The sequence below is a fragment of the Pseudophryne corroboree genome, chromosome 7 (genome assembly GCF_028390025.1).
Source record: "Pseudophryne corroboree isolate aPseCor3 chromosome 7, aPseCor3.hap2, whole genome shotgun sequence".
Classification (NCBI taxonomy): domain Eukaryota; kingdom Metazoa; phylum Chordata; class Amphibia; order Anura; family Myobatrachidae; genus Pseudophryne; species Pseudophryne corroboree.
Window position 1 is genome coordinate 462,796,338 of NC_086450.1, and position 18,148 is coordinate 462,814,485.

An 18,148-nucleotide genomic window follows, 5' to 3' on the forward strand; every position below is an offset into this window, starting at 1 on the left:
TATAGTAGTTTCCATATACCTATAAGACTATGGGGGTTATTCAGGTTTTCCTAGCAAACCAAAAAAGTTAGCAATTGTGCAAAACCATGTTGCACTGCAGGTGTTGCAGGTGTAACATGTGCAGAGAGTTAGATTTGGGTGGCTTACATTGTTTCTGCAAATGTTAAATACTGGCTGCTTAATTTCTACTCTGCGATTTAAATTTAAGTTTAAACATACGCCACCCAAATCTAAATCTCTCTGCACATGTTACATATGCCCCACCTGCAGTGCAATATGGTTTTGCCCAATTGCTTACTTTTTTGGTTTGCTAACAAACCTAAATAAGGCCCACTATCAGTCTTAATGTACTGCATTTATCAACATACCCAAATGAAGTCCACGAATTGTCTTATTCATCCTGTCTCTGAAGCTTATCACTTTAATCTATTAATGTAACCATTAATTGTTAACATTAATTGTTTTAGCAACTAATGTAGAGTATCAAAAATTTGTATATGCGAATGATAAAATTTACTTTTTTACATAATAATAATAATAATAATAATAATAATATTTTATTATTATTATTATTATTATTATTATTATTTGAATAAAAATAAAATATAGCTAAAATTATAAATGTTTTATCAAAATGTTTACTAAATCTTTTTATTAAAAAACACATTCACATTATCTATAAATGAATAATTCATGAACATACAGTAAAATGAAATGAATGTAATGTGTCTAATAACATCTTGGGGCAATTTAGGGGATGTAGTTATGTGACCGTCGGTCAGGAGACCACCGGTCACATTACCTCCCCCTACATCCTGCACCCTCACAATCCCGATGGTCGGCATGCCAACCAACCATCAGGGACTATTTTCACTTGTGGGTATCCACGACACCCATACAGTGGGAATAGAACCTATGGAGACCATAGGTTGCCACCAAGCCCAAGATGTGGCTAGCACAGCTAGCCCACAAGGGGCTTGTTGCGGCCCCCGCACTGGCATACTACTGACAGGTTGCCAGCATCAGTAAACTGACCGGCAGTCTCCTGACCGCCAGTCACACAATACACACCTGTAATTCATTACCAATATTGACATTTATACATTCTTGTGCATACCTCCCAACTGTCCTGCTTTTGGTTGGGCAGTCCTGTTTTTCTGGGTCTATCCCACTGTCCCACCGGTGGATCGCAGTGTCCCGCAGTGAGGGAGGGGGGGGGGGGGCAGTTCGGAGACCATCTCCTTAGCAGAGCAACAGTGAATAGATGCTGTGTGCATTCGCACATTGTCTATTCACTAGGAGAGAGAGACAGGAGGCATGCCAGCTGCACATGGAGTGCTGGGCATGCACCCACAGTGACAGAATTTGGGCATAGCCAACTATTGCACCACCCTCCACAAAGCCATGCCCCTTACCCATGAGGCCATGCTCCCTAGTTTTGTATGTGTACTGAAGGTGAGTTGGGGTGTATGGCTTGTGGCATAACTGTGTTGTAACAATTAACCTTTTGTGTACTTTCTCACAGGATGTTAGTTAAAATCCAAGTAATATATCTTATTTGAATAATTATAGTCCTCACATAAAGTGCATCCAATTAATTTAATCCATGTTCATTTAAAAATAAAAAAATACTACATTCTGTAAAATACAGGTATAACTATTCTAAACATTAATACTTTATACAGTACATTGAGAAGATATTCATATATAAAAGTTATACATCCTGTATATACATGTTATTAGGCATTTTTTATCATTCAAGGTTTTAACAATTGAGAGCTGTGATCAGCTTTACAGAAATACAGATTCATGCTCCTTCATCATAAAGAAAAAGAGTAAATAAAATGAAAGCTTCATAAGTTACTTCACATATTTTTCCTCTTCCCTTACAAAAAGACTTCTACTGCATTTAAGGCCTAATTCAGACCTGATCGCAAAAGCAAAATCTTTCTATAATGGGTAAAACCATGTGCAGTGCAGGTGGGCAGTGCCAGATTAAGGTCCACAAGGGCCTGGAGCTGAAATTGTTGAAGGGCCTATTGTGTGCCATCACAGCGGTGTGACCAGTGCTGTGGTCGTGTGACTTGTGATGTGTGGGTGTGACTAGTGCTGTGGTCTTGTGAATAGTGATATGAGGGTGTGCCTGTGCTGTGGGGGTGTGTGACCTGTGCTGTGGGGCGGCATCTAGGGGTGTCTAGGGGTGTGTAATCATTCCAGTAGCAAGTCGCCTACAGTATGCATTTATGTGCTCCTCTGTCTTTATGTGCCTATGTCTGTATGTGCTCCTCTATGTCCATATGTGTCTTTATCTGTATGTGCTCCTCTATGTCCATATGTGCCTATGTCCAGGGCCGGACTGGCCATCTGGCACTTCTGGCAAATGCCAGAAGGGCCGATGGCCATGTGGGCCTGTCCAGCGCTCACTGAGACACGCTGCCGCTCAGTCCGGCGGCAGCATGTCTCAGCTGTCAGGAGAGGAGAGCGCCCACCAACGCGGCTGTGTCTGGTGCGGCGGCGTATAGCGGACTTCAAACCAGCCGCCGGATCATGAGCCAATCAGAGCTCGCGGACCGGCAGCCAATCAGAAGCCGCCGGTCCGCGAGCTCTGATTGGCTCATGAACCGGCGGCTGGTTTGAACGAAGTCCGCTATACGCCGCCACGCCAGACACAGCCGCGCTGGCGGGCGCTCTCCTCTCTGGACTCACCCATCCCTCACAGCCGGAGCCCGATGGAGGAGCAGCAGCAGGAGCAGTGCAGCAACGGTAAGCAGCTGCAGCACTGGCTGTTGTGGGGGCAATTGTATACCTGGCACTGTGGGGGCAATTGGCTGGCACTGTGGGGCATTTGTATACCTGGCACTGTGGGGCAATTGTTTACCTTGCACTGTGGGGGCATTTGTATACCTGTCAGGTATACAATTGCCCCCACAGTGTCAGATTCACAATTACCTCCACAGTGTCAGGTATTACCTGACACTGTGGGGGCAATTGTGGATCTGACACTGTGGGGGCAATTGTGGATCTGGCACGGTGGTGGCATTTGTATACCTGGCACTGTGGGGGCATTTGTGGATCTGGCACTGTGGGGGCATTTGTGGATCTGGCACTGTTGGGGCATTTGTATACCTGGCACTGTGGGGCATTTGTATACCTGGCACTGTGGGGGCATTTGTGAATCTGGCACTGTGGGGGCATTTGTGGATCTGTCACTGTGGGGGCATTTGTATACCTGGCACTGTGGGGCATTTGTATACCTGGCACTGTGGGGCATTTGTATACCTGGCACTGTAGGGGCATTTGTATACCTGGCACTGTGGGGGCATTTGTATACCTGCCACTGTGGGGGCAATTATGGATCTGGCACTGTGGGGGCATTTGTATACCTGGCACTGTGGGGCATTTGTGGATCTGGCATTGTGGGGGCATTTGTGAATCTGGCAATGTGGGAGCATTTGTGGATCTGGCACTATGGGGGCATTTGTATACCTGGCACTGTGGGGCATTTGTATACCCGGCACTGTGGGGCATTTGTATACCTGGCACTGTGGGAGCATTTGTATACCTGGCACTGTGGGGGCATTTGTATACCTGGCACTGTGGGGGCAATTGTGGATCTGGCACTGTGGGGCATTTGTGGATCTGGCGCTGTGGGGGCATTTGTATACCTGGCACTGTTGGGGCATTTGTATACTTGGCACTGTGGGGCATTTGTATACCTGGCACTGTGGGGGCATTTGTATACCTGGCACTGTGAGGGCATTTGTATACCTGGCACTGTGGGGCATTTGTATACCTGGCACTGTGGGGCATTTGTATACCTGGCACTGTGGGGGCATTTGTATACCTCTCACTGTGGGGGCAATTGTGGATCTGGCACTGCACTATTGGGGGCATATAATGTAAATTTCGGCTCATACCGGGTGCTATAATGTAAATTTCGGCTATAATGTGAATTTTGGTTCATACTGTGTGGTATAATGTGAAAGAGGCAGCAGTACTAGATAGTATAAGGGGTCCTACTATTGTGGTGCATAATGCGTATAAGGGGTTTATGGTGTGGTAAACTACACTGAAGGCCACGCCCCCTTTTGAGTGGCCACGCCCCCTTTTCCGGAGCGTCTTCGGCGCGCTTAATTACAAACTTCACATTTCAGACACAAAAGAGTAAGACGCACTGAGCGCGTTTTGGTGTGATAGATACTTGTGTATTTGTAGGTATATGTATGTTTTTGTCCTGTGTATACCGGTATTAGGAATTTCGGCCACCCCTTCCCTTTATTCAGTTTTTAGCGTTAACCTTTTTATAATTACTTATGCTAACTATCACTACGGTGAACAGTAACATCTACAATCTACATTGCAATATTGTAAATTAATAAATACCCCCTATTTTTTAGTATCTCAGGATGTTATTTGTATTACTACTTCCTGTAAGGAAGTGCTCAGGGAGCAACCACCCTTTTTTATAGCGAGAGAAAATGGTGGAGGGCACAGAAATAGAAGGAAGATACAGAGAAGGGTTGGAGACAGAGAGAGAGAGTGAGAAGGTGAACAGAGAAAGAGAGAAGGGAGGGAGAGAGAGAGAGAGAGAAGAGGGGATAGAGAAAGAAGGGGGGAGAAGGAGAAGGGGGAGACAGAGAGCAAGAGGAGAGAGAGATGGGGGTGGGGCACAGAACGAGAGAAGAGGTAGACAGTGAAAGGGTTGAGTCAGCCATCCCCTAAACAACACCCCCCACACACACACCACATCACACACACACACACACACCTACAGGCGGCATTGTGTACCTTTCCTACCCCCTCACCCCCTCCCAGGACAGGCAGCACTTTGTACCTTCCTGAGCAGCGGGTCCGCGGCATTAGCATCAGCAGCAGGTCCGGTCTTAAGCTACGGCAGGCGCCAGTCAACCCCTGCAACAGCAGCGTTCCGAGGGGAGGCAGTGACAGGAAGGGAAGAACATGTGAGTGGAGGGGAGGAGCTGGACCACATCGGCCAACGCCGCGGCCGGCCTCCCTCTTAGCACTGAGTCCGCATAGAGGCGCAGGGAGTGCGCACCACCGCGCTAGCAAGGTCACGGTTGACAAGTGCACGGTGGGTTGGAGGGGTGAGGGGAGTGAGTGGGCGGGGGTTCCGACTGCCACTGGTGGTAACCAAAAAAAATTAAAAATTTATGTCACCAAAGTTTGCTAGCACAGTCTGGGCCTATTTTCATGGGGGGCCTGGAGCTGCAGCACCACCCGCCCCATTGTTAATCCGGCCCTGCACACACACACACACACACACACACACACACCTACAGGCGGCATTGTGTACCTTTCCTACCCCCTCACCCCCTCCCAGGACAGGCAGCACTTTGTAACTTCCTGAGCAGCGGGTCCGCGGCATTAGCATCAGCAGCGGGTCCGGTCTTAAGCTACGGCAGGTGCCAGTCAACCCCTGCAACAGCAGCGTCCCGAGGGGAGGCAGTGACAGGAAGGGAAGAACATGTGAGTGGAGGGGAGGAGCTGGACCACCTCGGCCAGCGCCGCGGCCGGCCTCCCTCTTAGCACTGAGTCCGCATAGAGGCGCAGGGAGTGCGCACCACCGCGCTAGCAAGGTCACGGTTGACAAGTGCACGGTGGGTTGGAGGGGTGAGGGGAGTGAGTGGGCGGGGGTTCCGACTGCCACTGGTGGTGACCCAAAAAAATAAAAATGTATGTCACCAAAGTTTGCTAGCACAGTCTGGGCCTATTTTCATGGGGGGCCTGGAGCTGCAGCTCCACCCGCCCCATTGTTAATCCGGCCCTGCAGGTGGGGCAGATATAACATGTGCAGAGACAGTTAGATTTGGGTGGGTTATTTTGTTTCTGTGCATGGATATTGGATAACACTGTCTGCTTTATTTTTACACTGCAATTTAGAGTTCAGTTTGATCACACCCCACCCAAATCTAACTCTCTCTGCACATGTTGATCTGCCCCACCTGCAGTGCACATGGTTTTGCCCAATAGAGAACAATGTTGTTGTTGCATTCAGGTCTGAAATAAGCCCTTAAACTGGAAGAGATTTAGTGTGTCAATGTTTGAAAAATGCAAAACTTACCTTACATCCCTACATACTGTATCTGTTGCATGCAATCTAAATGCGTTGGGTACAGGATCCCGAAGGTAGGAATCCTTACACAGGATCCCAACCGGCAGTATGCCAGCATGGAGATGAACGCAATGAAGCCCCTTTGCAGGCTTGCCCTGCTCACCACCCTGCAGGCTTGGTAACTCGCTGCACTTGCCACAGGTTATATTCCCATTCTATGGGTGTCGTGGACACCCACGAGTGGGAATAGCCGTGGCACCGCTGTCGGTATTCTGGTGGTTGGGATCTTGGCATTGGTATTCTGACTGCATTGGTTCTTGACCGCCGGCATCCTGACTACATGCCATCTAAATAGCATCATTGTTACTCACACCTCTAAAATCACACACTAGGTGGGTGCTGATGGCAGCCACAGGGCACTTCTATGGCTATGCAAGTCAAAGGGGCAGACAAGATGAGAGCTGGTATATGGGATACCTTCTGTGCATGCACAGGGATCTCAAGGGAATGGCACTGCAGTTGCATGGTCCAGTTTACCAGTAGGCCTCAATGTTATAGGGCCATATTGTGGTGGGAATAATACTTTGCGGTTCAAACAAGCAGGCTCATCCATCTGCCCAACATCCTGCAACAAAATGGAAATTGTGTCAATTCAAGAGGAAATCTAATTTTTGCAAAATAGACAGACTGAGGATGGATATGTGACAGCCTGGCATCGGCACAAATCTGACGAGTCTGCCAAATGTTTTAATGTGACATACCCACCAGGGTCTCACTAATGCCTGCAAGTCACATGCTACAACATTTCCCCCATTTTGAGTATTTAGACCATACTTACCAACTGTAAATGACTGATAGGGAGACGCCCTAATATAATAACAATCTCCCTGCCACCCTGAAGAGTCTAGAAATCTCCCTGTTTGCACCTTACCCACATTATTTAGTTGTTATATTTTTGTGAAGAAAAATACATCAGAGTTATACATCAATTGGGTCCACAGTGCCATTTCTATGCATTGGGTATAAGGCACAATGATCCCTATGGCTAGATACATGTTTAAATAAGGTTTCTCTTGGCCACCTATATGAAGCCACTATTAAAAAACACTAAATGTAAGCTTGTGAGCAGGGCCTTCCTACCTCTATGTCTGTCTGTATTTACACACTTTTGTTCTATTACTGTTGTCCTAATTGTAAAGTGCAACGGAATATGCTGCACTAGATAAGAAACTGTTAATAAATAAATAAATGTTCAAGCCCTGAAAATGATCTCTATTTTTCCAACAAGTAGATCCTACTAACTTTATTGGGGATATTTTTTATTTGGATGTAAGTCGTTTATATGACAAGCCTCTCAAATGTAGCAGTACACATCCGCACTTATACTGTAGGTGTTACTTTCACAATCTCCCTGAAATGTTTCTTCAAATGTTTGGATGTGTGATTTAGACTGATTTAGTGGTGTTCTGTTGATAACATTTTCCAACATATCTTAGCTACTGTACTTTTGGCATAATTTTTTCAAAGACCCAACTCTTGCTATCTCATACTGTTGTAAATTTCATTAATTAAGAATTCATTGATATATGAAAACTACAAAATCTTGTGGTATAAAAAAGAACATAAATCCTGAAGTGAATATCATAATAAATGGGCAGCAAGATTTGTAGATATAAACAAATGACACACATAGTAGCTGATAAATGTAAAAAAATTAAGTAATACTGTTGTATGTCAATACTCAGCCCAAATTCTCAACTTAGGACTGTCAGATAATATTGTGAGGTGATTGAATGCTAATAGGCCAACACAATAGAAAGACAGTGTGATGAGTAATTGTATGCAGTTACCATCAGCAGTGATGAAACAAATACTGTAGGTATCTGCAAAGATCTTACAGAATTGTCCATCTCATGAACAATTGCTGAGGTAATAAAATTACTGGCTGCTCCAGAACCAACGAGGGCAGGTAAACCCTTTGAGTCCTTATTATTTTCTAGGATAATAAAAAAAATCTTATCACGAAAGCAAGACAATTATAAACTGTAAGCGATCATCATGGTATGAGTTTAAGTATATTTGATCATTTCTAGTTCAAAATGAAACCCACATAGATTTAGGAATCCTCTGTAAAGTTTAGGATTGCCAGTCATTTTCTCTAGTGTAGGTAGATTAAGAAGAGGAACAGAGTAATTGGCAGTAACTTGAGATGTATGAGAACAGAAGTGGATCTGTCATGTGTAAATTGGAGAAAGTCCCTTTTCCAGGAATAGCATCACTTGGCCTTGTGTCACTTATTGTTTTATTAGTCAATTGCACGGAATCTGTCGCTTGAATTTGTATTCCCTTCCAGTCCATTTTCCTAGTGAAACCACTAAGATCCTGAGTTAGAGTTGGGCTCTTAACTGGATCCACTTAACAACACTGGTCAGAACTAAGCTAAATGAAGTTATGTGGTCTAATGACAACCACCATCATTCAGTGCTACCTTGTGGACAAGTAAGATTACTGAACAAGAAAGAGAAATGATATGGATAGAAGACAGAAAAAGCAAGGGAAAGAATTGTCTTTTCAATGAATTTAGTTTAACACCCATTATTCCCATCAGTTGTGACTGCACATCACGTCATCTGTCTCACCTGTGCTACATCTTCATCACACCTGCATGAGTGAAGATGTCTGGCTGCCTAACATGGTGTTATGCACACCAGTGCCTGCAGGAATGTACTGGTGTCTGAACTGTTATGCACACCAGTGCCTGCAGGAATGTACTGGTGTCTGAACTGTTATGCACACCAGTGCCTGCAGGAATGTACTGATGTCTGAACTGTTATGCACACCAGTGCCTGCAGGAATGTACTGGTGTCTGAACAGATAGGGATGCAAAACAAATGAACTAACAGACAGACTGGGGAATATGACATTACGTACACTAAAGGTGATAGGGTAACAAAATAAACACAAAGTGAACAGAGAAGCCCAGAGGCTAAGAAACTGGGTGTCTCCCTAGTATTAGGAATGCTCAGATGGAAAAAGCAAAATGTTGTGTTTTAATACGTAGAGAACCCGAAATGCTGTTGCTAAGGGCAACAGCAAAACCCTAAAGGGTTACCAACGGGTGTGGCAGTAAACTCCTTGGTCAGAGATGGAATGATAGACACAAGGAGAGTCTCCACAATCCTAATCCTCACTTGCAGTGCACAGGTGCAGCTTACTGCCACTAAACTGACACCTGAACACCTTGCACAGTGAGACAGGATTTAGGCAGGCAAGTCTGAGAATACAGCCGCAAACTTGCTAAGTTCACAGAGTAGCAAAAGAAACCCAGCAAGTTAAATGACTGACTCCAGTCTTACTGCTAGGTCTGGATTGGCAGAGTGTAGTACCAAATCCCCAGGCCTATTTGCAGTAAGCAACAACAAATACAAAGCTACACAGTACTGGCTAACTTTCAGGAACTAACTAACCAACAAAGATTCAGCAGCATCTGCTTAACCTGAGAAGAGGGTTTATAAAGCAGGTGCTGTCCACGCCCCACTCAGACCTCACAGACTGTGAGCACAAAAACCAGCACCGGATCCCCTGCCGTGCACAGAGCCTGTAACCACTGCACAGCAAAAGACGCAAACCGGAGTATCAGCTGCGCTCAGGTTACTCCGCTAGCACTTGTCTCCCGGTTGCCATGACGACGTGGCAGCACAGGGCAGGAGACCCTAACAGTACCCCCCCCCCTCTGACGAGGGGTCAAAGAACCCCTACCACCGGGTTTATCGGGGAACTGCGAGAAGAAAGAGCGTATCAGTCTGGGGGCATGAAGATCACAACGGCGCACCCACGACCGCTCCTCCGGGCCATACCCCTTCCAGTGCACCAAAAATGATAGCCGACCCCGAACCATCTTGGAGTCAAGAATCCTTTAAACAACAAACTCCCTCTGGCCACGTATCAGAAGAGGGGAATGTCTTCCACTGGAAGAAGGATTACTAATCGCCCATTTTAAAAGGGAACAATTAAATGTTTTATTGATACCCAAAGAACGGGGCAGATCTAACTGAAATGCCACCGGATTGATAACCCTGGTGATCTTATAAGGGCCGATGAACCAGGGGCCTAACTTATGAGATGGCTGTCTCAACTTCAAATTCTTGGTAGACAACCAGACGAAGTCTCCTAATTTGAAGCTGCAGGGTCTTTTCCGCTTATCAAAAACCCTTTTGGTCACTAATGACACAGACACAAGGGCTTTCTTCACTTTCCTCCAAATACCTCTAAGGACCGAAACCACAGAGAAACCACCAGGCGTGGAGTCCAGGGGGTCAAAAGAATTGGCCTTAGGATGATGCCCATACACACAAAGGAAGGGAGAGATCCCTGTAGCAGAGTGAGCCACGTTGTTATAGGCAAACTCCGCCATGGACAGATGAGCAACCCAGTCAGTCTGACACTTGAAGACATAACACCTGAGGAACTGCTCCAAGGACTGGTTCACCCTTTCAGTCTGCCCATTAGACTGCGGATGGTAGCCTGACGACAAGCTGACAGAAATCTGGAGATCGGAACAAAATGCCCTACAGAATTTGGCCACAAACTGGGATCCGCGGTCAGAGACCACATCAAGTGGCAACCCGTGGAGGCGCACAACATGCAGCATAAATAATTCAGACAGGCGTCTGGCCGATGGCAGCCCAACCAGTGGAACGAAGTGCGCCATCTTCGAAAATCTGTCAACGACAACCCAGATGGCTGTCATCCCCGAGGATTTGGGCAAGTCCACCACAAAATCCATTGAAATGTGGGTCCATGGCTTAGATGGGATAGAGAGTGGATGTAATGGGCCAATAGGAACCCCTCTAGGAGTCTTATTTCGGGCACAGATGTCACATGCCCGAACCCACTGATCCACATCCTTAGCCACCGAGGGCCACCACACCGCCCTAGATAGCAATTCCCGAGTTCTGGCAATACCCGGGTGACCTGCCGACTTCTTGGCATGGAATTCCAGGAACACTTGCTGTCTTAACCTAGGAGGCACAAACAAAAGACCTACCGGAAGGTCTGGAGGAGCCTGCTTCTGTGCTCTAAGGACTAATGACAAGAGGTCCTTGGTAATGCCCACTTTAATACATGATGGGGAGACAATGGGCAACGGCTCCTCTGTGGTCTTCTGGATTGGAGCAAAACTCTGCGAGAGCGCATCAGCCTTGATGTTTTTTGACCCAGGGCGATATGTTATCAAAAAATTAAAGCGAGCAAAAAACAAAGCCCATCGTGCCTGCCTGGCATTGAGACGCTTCGCTGACTCAAAATATGCCAGATTCTTATGGTCGATGAGAATTGAGACCACAAACTCAGCCCCCTCAAGCCAGTGTCTCCACTCCTCGAGTGCATCCTTAATAGCCAACAATTCCCGGTTACCCACGTCATAATTCATCTCGGCAGGCGAAAATTTACGGGAAAAGTAAGCACAGGGATGAAGGCGATTATCAGACACTCCCATCTGAGAGAGCACTGCCCCAATACCCATCTCAGAGGCATCCACCTCCACCACAAAAGGACGCTCTGGATCTTGGCCGAGACCAATGCCCTTTTGAGACGGGCAAAAGCCGCTTTAGCCTCACAAGACCAGTGAGTAACATCCACCCCTTTCTTAGTGAGTGCCACCAAGGGCGCCACTATAGACGAAAATCCAGCGATAAATCGTCTATAAAAATTTGCAAAGCCCAGGAAACGCTGAAACGCCTTCAAACTAGTGGGCTGCACCCAATCCAGGACTGCCTGTACCTTGGAACCCTCCATTTGGAAACCTTCTGGGGAGATCATATATCCTAGAAATGCGATTTGCTGAACTTCAAATTCGCACTTCTCCAGCTTCGCCCCAAGCCGGTGGTCTCTGAGTTTCTGGAGGACTAAGCCTACATGCTTCCGATGTTCCTCCAGGGAATGGGAGAAGATTAGGATGTCATCTAGGTATACAACTAAGAATCTATCCAAATATTCCCTGAGTACATCATTCATGAAATCCTGGAAGACTGCCGGGGCATTACAGAGCCCAAAAGGCATCACCAAATATTCATAATGCCCTGAGTGGGTATTAAAGGCAGTCTTCCATTCATCCCCTTCTCTTATTCGGATTAGATTGTACGCCCCGCGTAGGTCAATCTTAGAAAAAATGGTGGCAGTACGAAGCTGGTCAAACAAGACCGAAATGAGAGGCAGTGGGTATGAGTTTTTAGTCGTGATACGGTTCAATTCCCTGAAGTCGATGCAGGGTTGCAACGAACCGTCCTTTTTACCCACGAAGAAGAACCTTGACCCAACTGGAGACTGTGAAGGTCTGATAAATCCCTTAGCCAAGTTCTCCTGAATGTACTCTGCCATAGCCTGAGTCTCAGGACGTGACAGGGAGTACAACCTGCTCTTGGGAAGCTTAGCATTTGGCAATAGATCAATGGCACAGTCATAGGGGCGATGGGGAGGTAGTACCTCTGCAACTTTTTTGGAGAACACGTCCGCAAAATCTGCATAACACCCTGGCAATCCTTGCAAACTTAGCTGCGAGAGCCTGACTGGAAGGCTCAAGCAACTCCTGAAACAATCAGTACCCCAACTAAGAATCTCCCCAGAGACCCAGTCAAATTGAGGATTGTGGGCCCTTAACCAGGGTAACCCCAACACCAATGGGGCAAAAGTACAGACAGTCACATAAAAGGACAATTTTTCAGAGTGTGTGGCTCCAATAAACAAAGAAATCTGGCTAGTGCAAGAGGTAATTTTACCTTGGGATAATGGTTCCCCGTTTAACCCACAAATCTCAATTTCCGATGCCAAGGGTACTAAGGGAACAGAGTGTTTCAGGGCGAATTGGCGGTCCATAAAAACCCCGTCGGCCCCACTGTTCACAAAGGCCTCAGTCTTGACAGTTTGACCGAGGATCTTCAAGGTCACCGGAATGATAAAAGTCTTCTTAGGAAATTCTGACTTCTGGCCTGACAGGATATTTCCCATCACCCTCAGGCCCTGAAGTTTTCCGGCTTTTCTGGGCATGATCCTACCACATGACCTTTATTCCCACAGTACAAACACAACCCCTGCTGTCTCCTCCGTGTCTTCTCACGCGAGGAGAGGCGGGTAGTCCCAATCTGCATAGGCTCCTCGGAAAATTCCTCAGAGTCCGAGGTTCCCTTGGGAAAGAAGGAAACCTCGGTCTCCCTTTCAAGCCTACGCTCTCTCAGCCGTCTTTCCACCCAGATGGATAACTGCATGAGCTGATCCAAGCTATTAGGCAAGGGATATTGTACCAGTTGGTCTTTTATCTGGTTAGAAAGACCTCTTCGGTACTGGTGTCTCAGGGCTGGGTCATTCCACTGGGTATCATGGGCCAACCTCCGAAACTCCGTACAGTAAACCTCAACTGGCCTTTGCCCTTGCTTAAGGATTGAAATCTGTGCCTCGGCTGAGGCCGTCTTGTCAGGGTCATCATACAACATGCCCAGTGCCGTAAAAAAAGCATCAACACTTTTAAGCGACGGACAGTCAGGCTGCAACCCATATGCCCATACCTGTGGGTCTCCTTGTAGCAAGGAAATCACTATGCCCACCCGCTGAATCTCCGACCCAGAAGACTGAGGCCTAAGCCGGAAGTATAGCTTGCAGCTCTCCTTGAAACAAAAGAACTGCGAGCGATCTGCAGAAAAACGATCCGGGAGATTTACTTTTGGCTCCTTAACCCCTGAAGGTGCTGCTGCTGCGGGAGCTCCGCCAGCGGCCTGGGAGGTGTGCATTTTAATGGACAAATCATTAAATTGTCGAGTCAGGACCTGCACCTGATCAACCACCTGTTGCAACGTATTTTGAGGTGTATGCTCCATATTCCCACAAAATTTCAACAGGAGTATTAGGCTGCTGAATATGTTATGCACACCAATGCCTGCAGGAATGTACTGGTGTCTGAACTGTTATGCACACCAGTGCCTGCAGGAATGTACTGGTGTCTGAACTGTTATGCACACCAGTGCCTGCAGGAATGTACTGGTGTCTGAACAGATAGGGATGCAAAACAAATGAACTCACAGACAGACTGGGGAATATGACATTACGTACACAGAAGGTGATAGGGTAACAAAATAAACACAAAGTGAACAGAGAAGCCCAGAGGCTAAGGAACTGGGTGTCTCCCTAGTATTAGGAATGCTCAGATGGAAAAAGCAAGATGTTGTGTTTTAATACGTAGAGAACCCGAAATGCTGTTGCTAAGGGCAACAGCAAAACCCTAAAGGGTTACCAACGGGTGTGGCAGTAAACTCCTTGGTCAGAGATGGAATGATAGACACAAGGAGAGTCTCCACAATCATAATCCTCACTTGCAGTGCACAGGTTCAGCTTACTGCCACTAAACTGACACCTGAACAACTTGCACAGTGAGAAAGGATTTAGGCAGGCAAGTCTGAGAATACAGCCGCAAACTTGCTAAGTTCACAGAGTAGCAAAAGAACCCCACCAAGTTAAACGACTGACTCCAGTCTTACTGCTAGGTCTGGATTGGCAGAGTGTAGTACCAAATCCCCAGGTCTATTTGCAGTAAGCAACAACAAATACAAAGCTACACAGTACTGGCTAACTTTCAGGAACTAACTAACCAACAAAGATTCAGCAGCATCTGCTTAACCTGAGAAGAGGGTTTATAAAGCAGGTGCTGTCCACGCCCCACTCAGACCTCACAGACTTTGAGCACAAAAGCCTGCACCGGATCCCCTTCCGTGCACAGAGCCTGTAACCACTGCACAGCAAAAGACCCGAACCGGAGTATCAGCTGCGCTCAGGTTACTCCGCTAGCACTTGTCTCCCGGTTGCCATGACGACGTGGCAGCACAGGGCAGGAGACCCTAACACATGGACCTTTATACTCTGTGATACAAAAGGCAGATTGACCTAATGAGAATACTATAACCATACAGCCATACATATTATTTACAGTAATAAGTACTGTTTATGTTTCTTCACAGAGTAACCTGGATGTGAGATGGAGAACCAGACTTACATGAATGGATTCCTCTTCTTACCATTTTTCGCAAAATCAAATGATATATTGTATACTATATTTGTATTTTTCTTCTTTTATATATTTGGAGTACTTATTAATGCTATTATAATATCAGTGATATATATAGATTACCATTTACACACCCCCATGTATGTATTTATCTGTAACCTGGCCTTTGTAGATATCTGTTATACAACCATTACTGTTCCTAACATGCTGCACATGTTACTATCTGCGGATAATACAATGTCCTTCATACAATGCTTCACCCAGATGTACTTTCATGTTGTGGCTGATTCATCAGAGATTTATATAATATTCATTATGGCATATGACCGATATGTTGCTATATGTGATCCTTTACACTATCACACTATTTTTAATATGAAACAATGTCTTGTATTGGCATCTGGCACTTGGATATCAGGAAGCTTAAATTCACTTGTGCTTACAATCCCAGCATCACACATGTCCTTCTGTCAGTCTCGCACCATATACCAGTTTTTCTGTGATGCTAAAGCTCTGATAAACATCTCCTGTGCTGGCAGTGAAGATGTTTATATAGCAATCTATTTGCTTGTATTAATATGGAGTTTTCCAAATCATGTTCTGTGTGACATCTTATATAAAAATTATCAGGGTCATCTTACAGATAAAATCTAAGGATGGCAGAAACAAAGCCTTCTCCACCTGCTCATCCCACCTCACTGTTGTCTCTATGTTCTATATAACGGCTTTGTCAGTGTACATGATGCCATCATCAGAATACTCCAATGTCCTAGAACCAGTGTTTAGTATAGTGTACTCAATTGTCACTCCCATGATGAACCCTCTGATCTACAGTCTACGGAATAAAGAAGTGAAAAGTGCTGTCCAGAGACTTCTGTGGGGAAAACAAAGTATTGAACAGTGACAGAGAATTTGGGAAATGTTTAAATAAAACTATGATTTATAACTGACTTTAGAGATGTGCACTGGGAATTTTTTTGAGTTTTGTGTTTTGGTTTTGGATTTGGTTCTGCGGCCGTGTTTTGGATTTGGAGGAGTTTTTCCAAGACCTCCCTGAAATTTTTTTGTTGGATTCGGGTGTGTTTTGGATTCAGGTGTTTTTTTTACAAAAAAACCTCAAAAACAGCTTAAATCATAGAATTTGGGGGTCATTTTGATCCCATAGTATTATTAACCTCAATAACCATAATTTCCACTCATTTTCGATCTATTATGAACACCTCACACCTCACAATATTATTTTTAGTCCTAACATTTGCACCGAGGTAGCTGGATGGCTAAGCTAAGCGACACAAGTATCCGCCACAAACACCTGGCCCATCTAGGAGTGGCTCTGCAGTGTCAGGCAGGATGGCACTTCAAAAAAATAGTCCCCAAACAGTACATGATGCAAAGAAAAAAAGAGGCACACCAAGTTCGCTGTGTGACTAAGCTAAGCAACACAAGTGGCCGACACAAATACCTGGCCCATCTAGGAGTGGCACTGCAGTGTCAGACAGGATGGCACTTCAAAAAAATTCTCCCCAAACAGCACATGATGCAAAGAAAAAAAGAGGCACACCAAGGTCGCTTTGTGACTAAGCTAAGTGACACAAGTGGCCGACACAAACACCTGGCCCATCTAGGAGTGGCACTGCAGTGTCATACAGGATGGCACTTAAAAAAATAGTCCCCAAACTGCACATGATGCAAAGAAAAAAAGAGGCACACCAAGGTCGCTTTGTGACTAAGCTAAGTGACACAAGTGGCCGACACAAACACCTGGCCCATCTAGGAGTGGCACTGCAGTGTCATACAGGATGGCACTTAAAAAAATAGTCCCCAAACTGCACATGATGCAAAGAATAATGAAAGAAAAAAGAGGTGCAAGATGGAATTGTCCTTGGGCCCTCCCACCCACCCTTATGTTGTATAAACAGGACATGCACACTTTAACGAACCCATCATTTCAGTGACAGGGTTTGCCACATGACTGTGACTGAAATGACTGGTTGGTTTGGGCCCCCACCAAAAAAGAAGCAATCAATCTCTCCTTGAACAAACTGGCTCTACAGAGGCAAGATGTCCACCTCATCATCATCCTCCGATTCCTCACCCCTTTCACTGTGCACATCCCCGTCCTCACAGATTATTAATTTGTCCCCACTGGAATCCACCATCTCAGATCCCTGTGTACTTTCTGGAGGCAATTGCTGGTGAATGTCTCCACGGAGGAATTGATTATAATTTATTTTGATGAACATCATCTTCTCCACATTTTCTGGAATTAACCTCGTACGCTGATTGCTGACAAGGTGAGCGGCTGCACTAAACACTCTTTCGGAGTACACACTGGAGGGAGGGCAACGTAGGTAGAAAAAAGCCAGTTTGTGCAAGGGCCTCCACATTGCCTCTTTTTCCTGCCAGTATACGTACGGACTGTCTGACGTGCCTACTTGGATGCGGTCACTCATATAATCCTCCACCATTCTTTCAATGGTGACAGAATCATATGCAGTGATGACAGGTCGGTAATCGTTGGCAGGTCCTTCAGTCCAGACCAGATGTCAGCACTCGCTCCAGACTGCTCTGCATCACCACCAGTGGGTGGGCTCGGAATTCTTAGCCTTTTCCTCGCACCCCCATTTGCGGGAGAATGTGAAGGAGGAGCTGTTGAAGGGTCATGTTCCGCTTGACTTGACAATTTTCTCACCAGCAGGTCTTTGAACCTCTGCAGACTTGTGTCTGCTGGAAAGATAGAAACAACGTAGGTTTTAAATCTAGGATCGAGCACGGTGGCCAAAATGTAGTGCTCTGATTTCAACAGATTGACCACCCATGAATCCTGGTTAAGCGAATTAAGGGCTCCACAAGTCCCACATGCCTAGCGGAATCGCTCTGTTTTAGCTCCTCCTTCAATGTCTCCAGCTTCTTTTGCAAAAGCCTGATGAGAATGACCTGACTCAGGCTGGCAGTGTCTGAACTGACTTCACGTGTGGCAAGTTCAAAGGGTTACAGAACCTTGCACAACATTGAAATCCTTCTCC

At 45.9% G+C, this 18,148-nt stretch overlaps 1 protein-coding gene across 1 annotated transcript; it reads left to right on the forward strand.

Moving 5' to 3' along the window:
* The first annotated feature begins 15,437 nt into the window (after nucleotides 1–15,437).
* LOC134944297 (olfactory receptor 1-like) lies at nucleotides 15,438–16,026 on the forward strand. The gene is made up of 2 exons (XM_063932877.1): nucleotides 15,438–15,700; nucleotides 15,732–16,026. Exons 1-2 carry the CDS (start codon nucleotides 15,438–15,440, stop codon nucleotides 16,024–16,026), a joined length of 558 nt encoding a protein of 185 aa, XP_063788947.1.
* The last annotated feature ends 2,122 nt before the right edge of the window (nucleotides 16,027–18,148 follow it).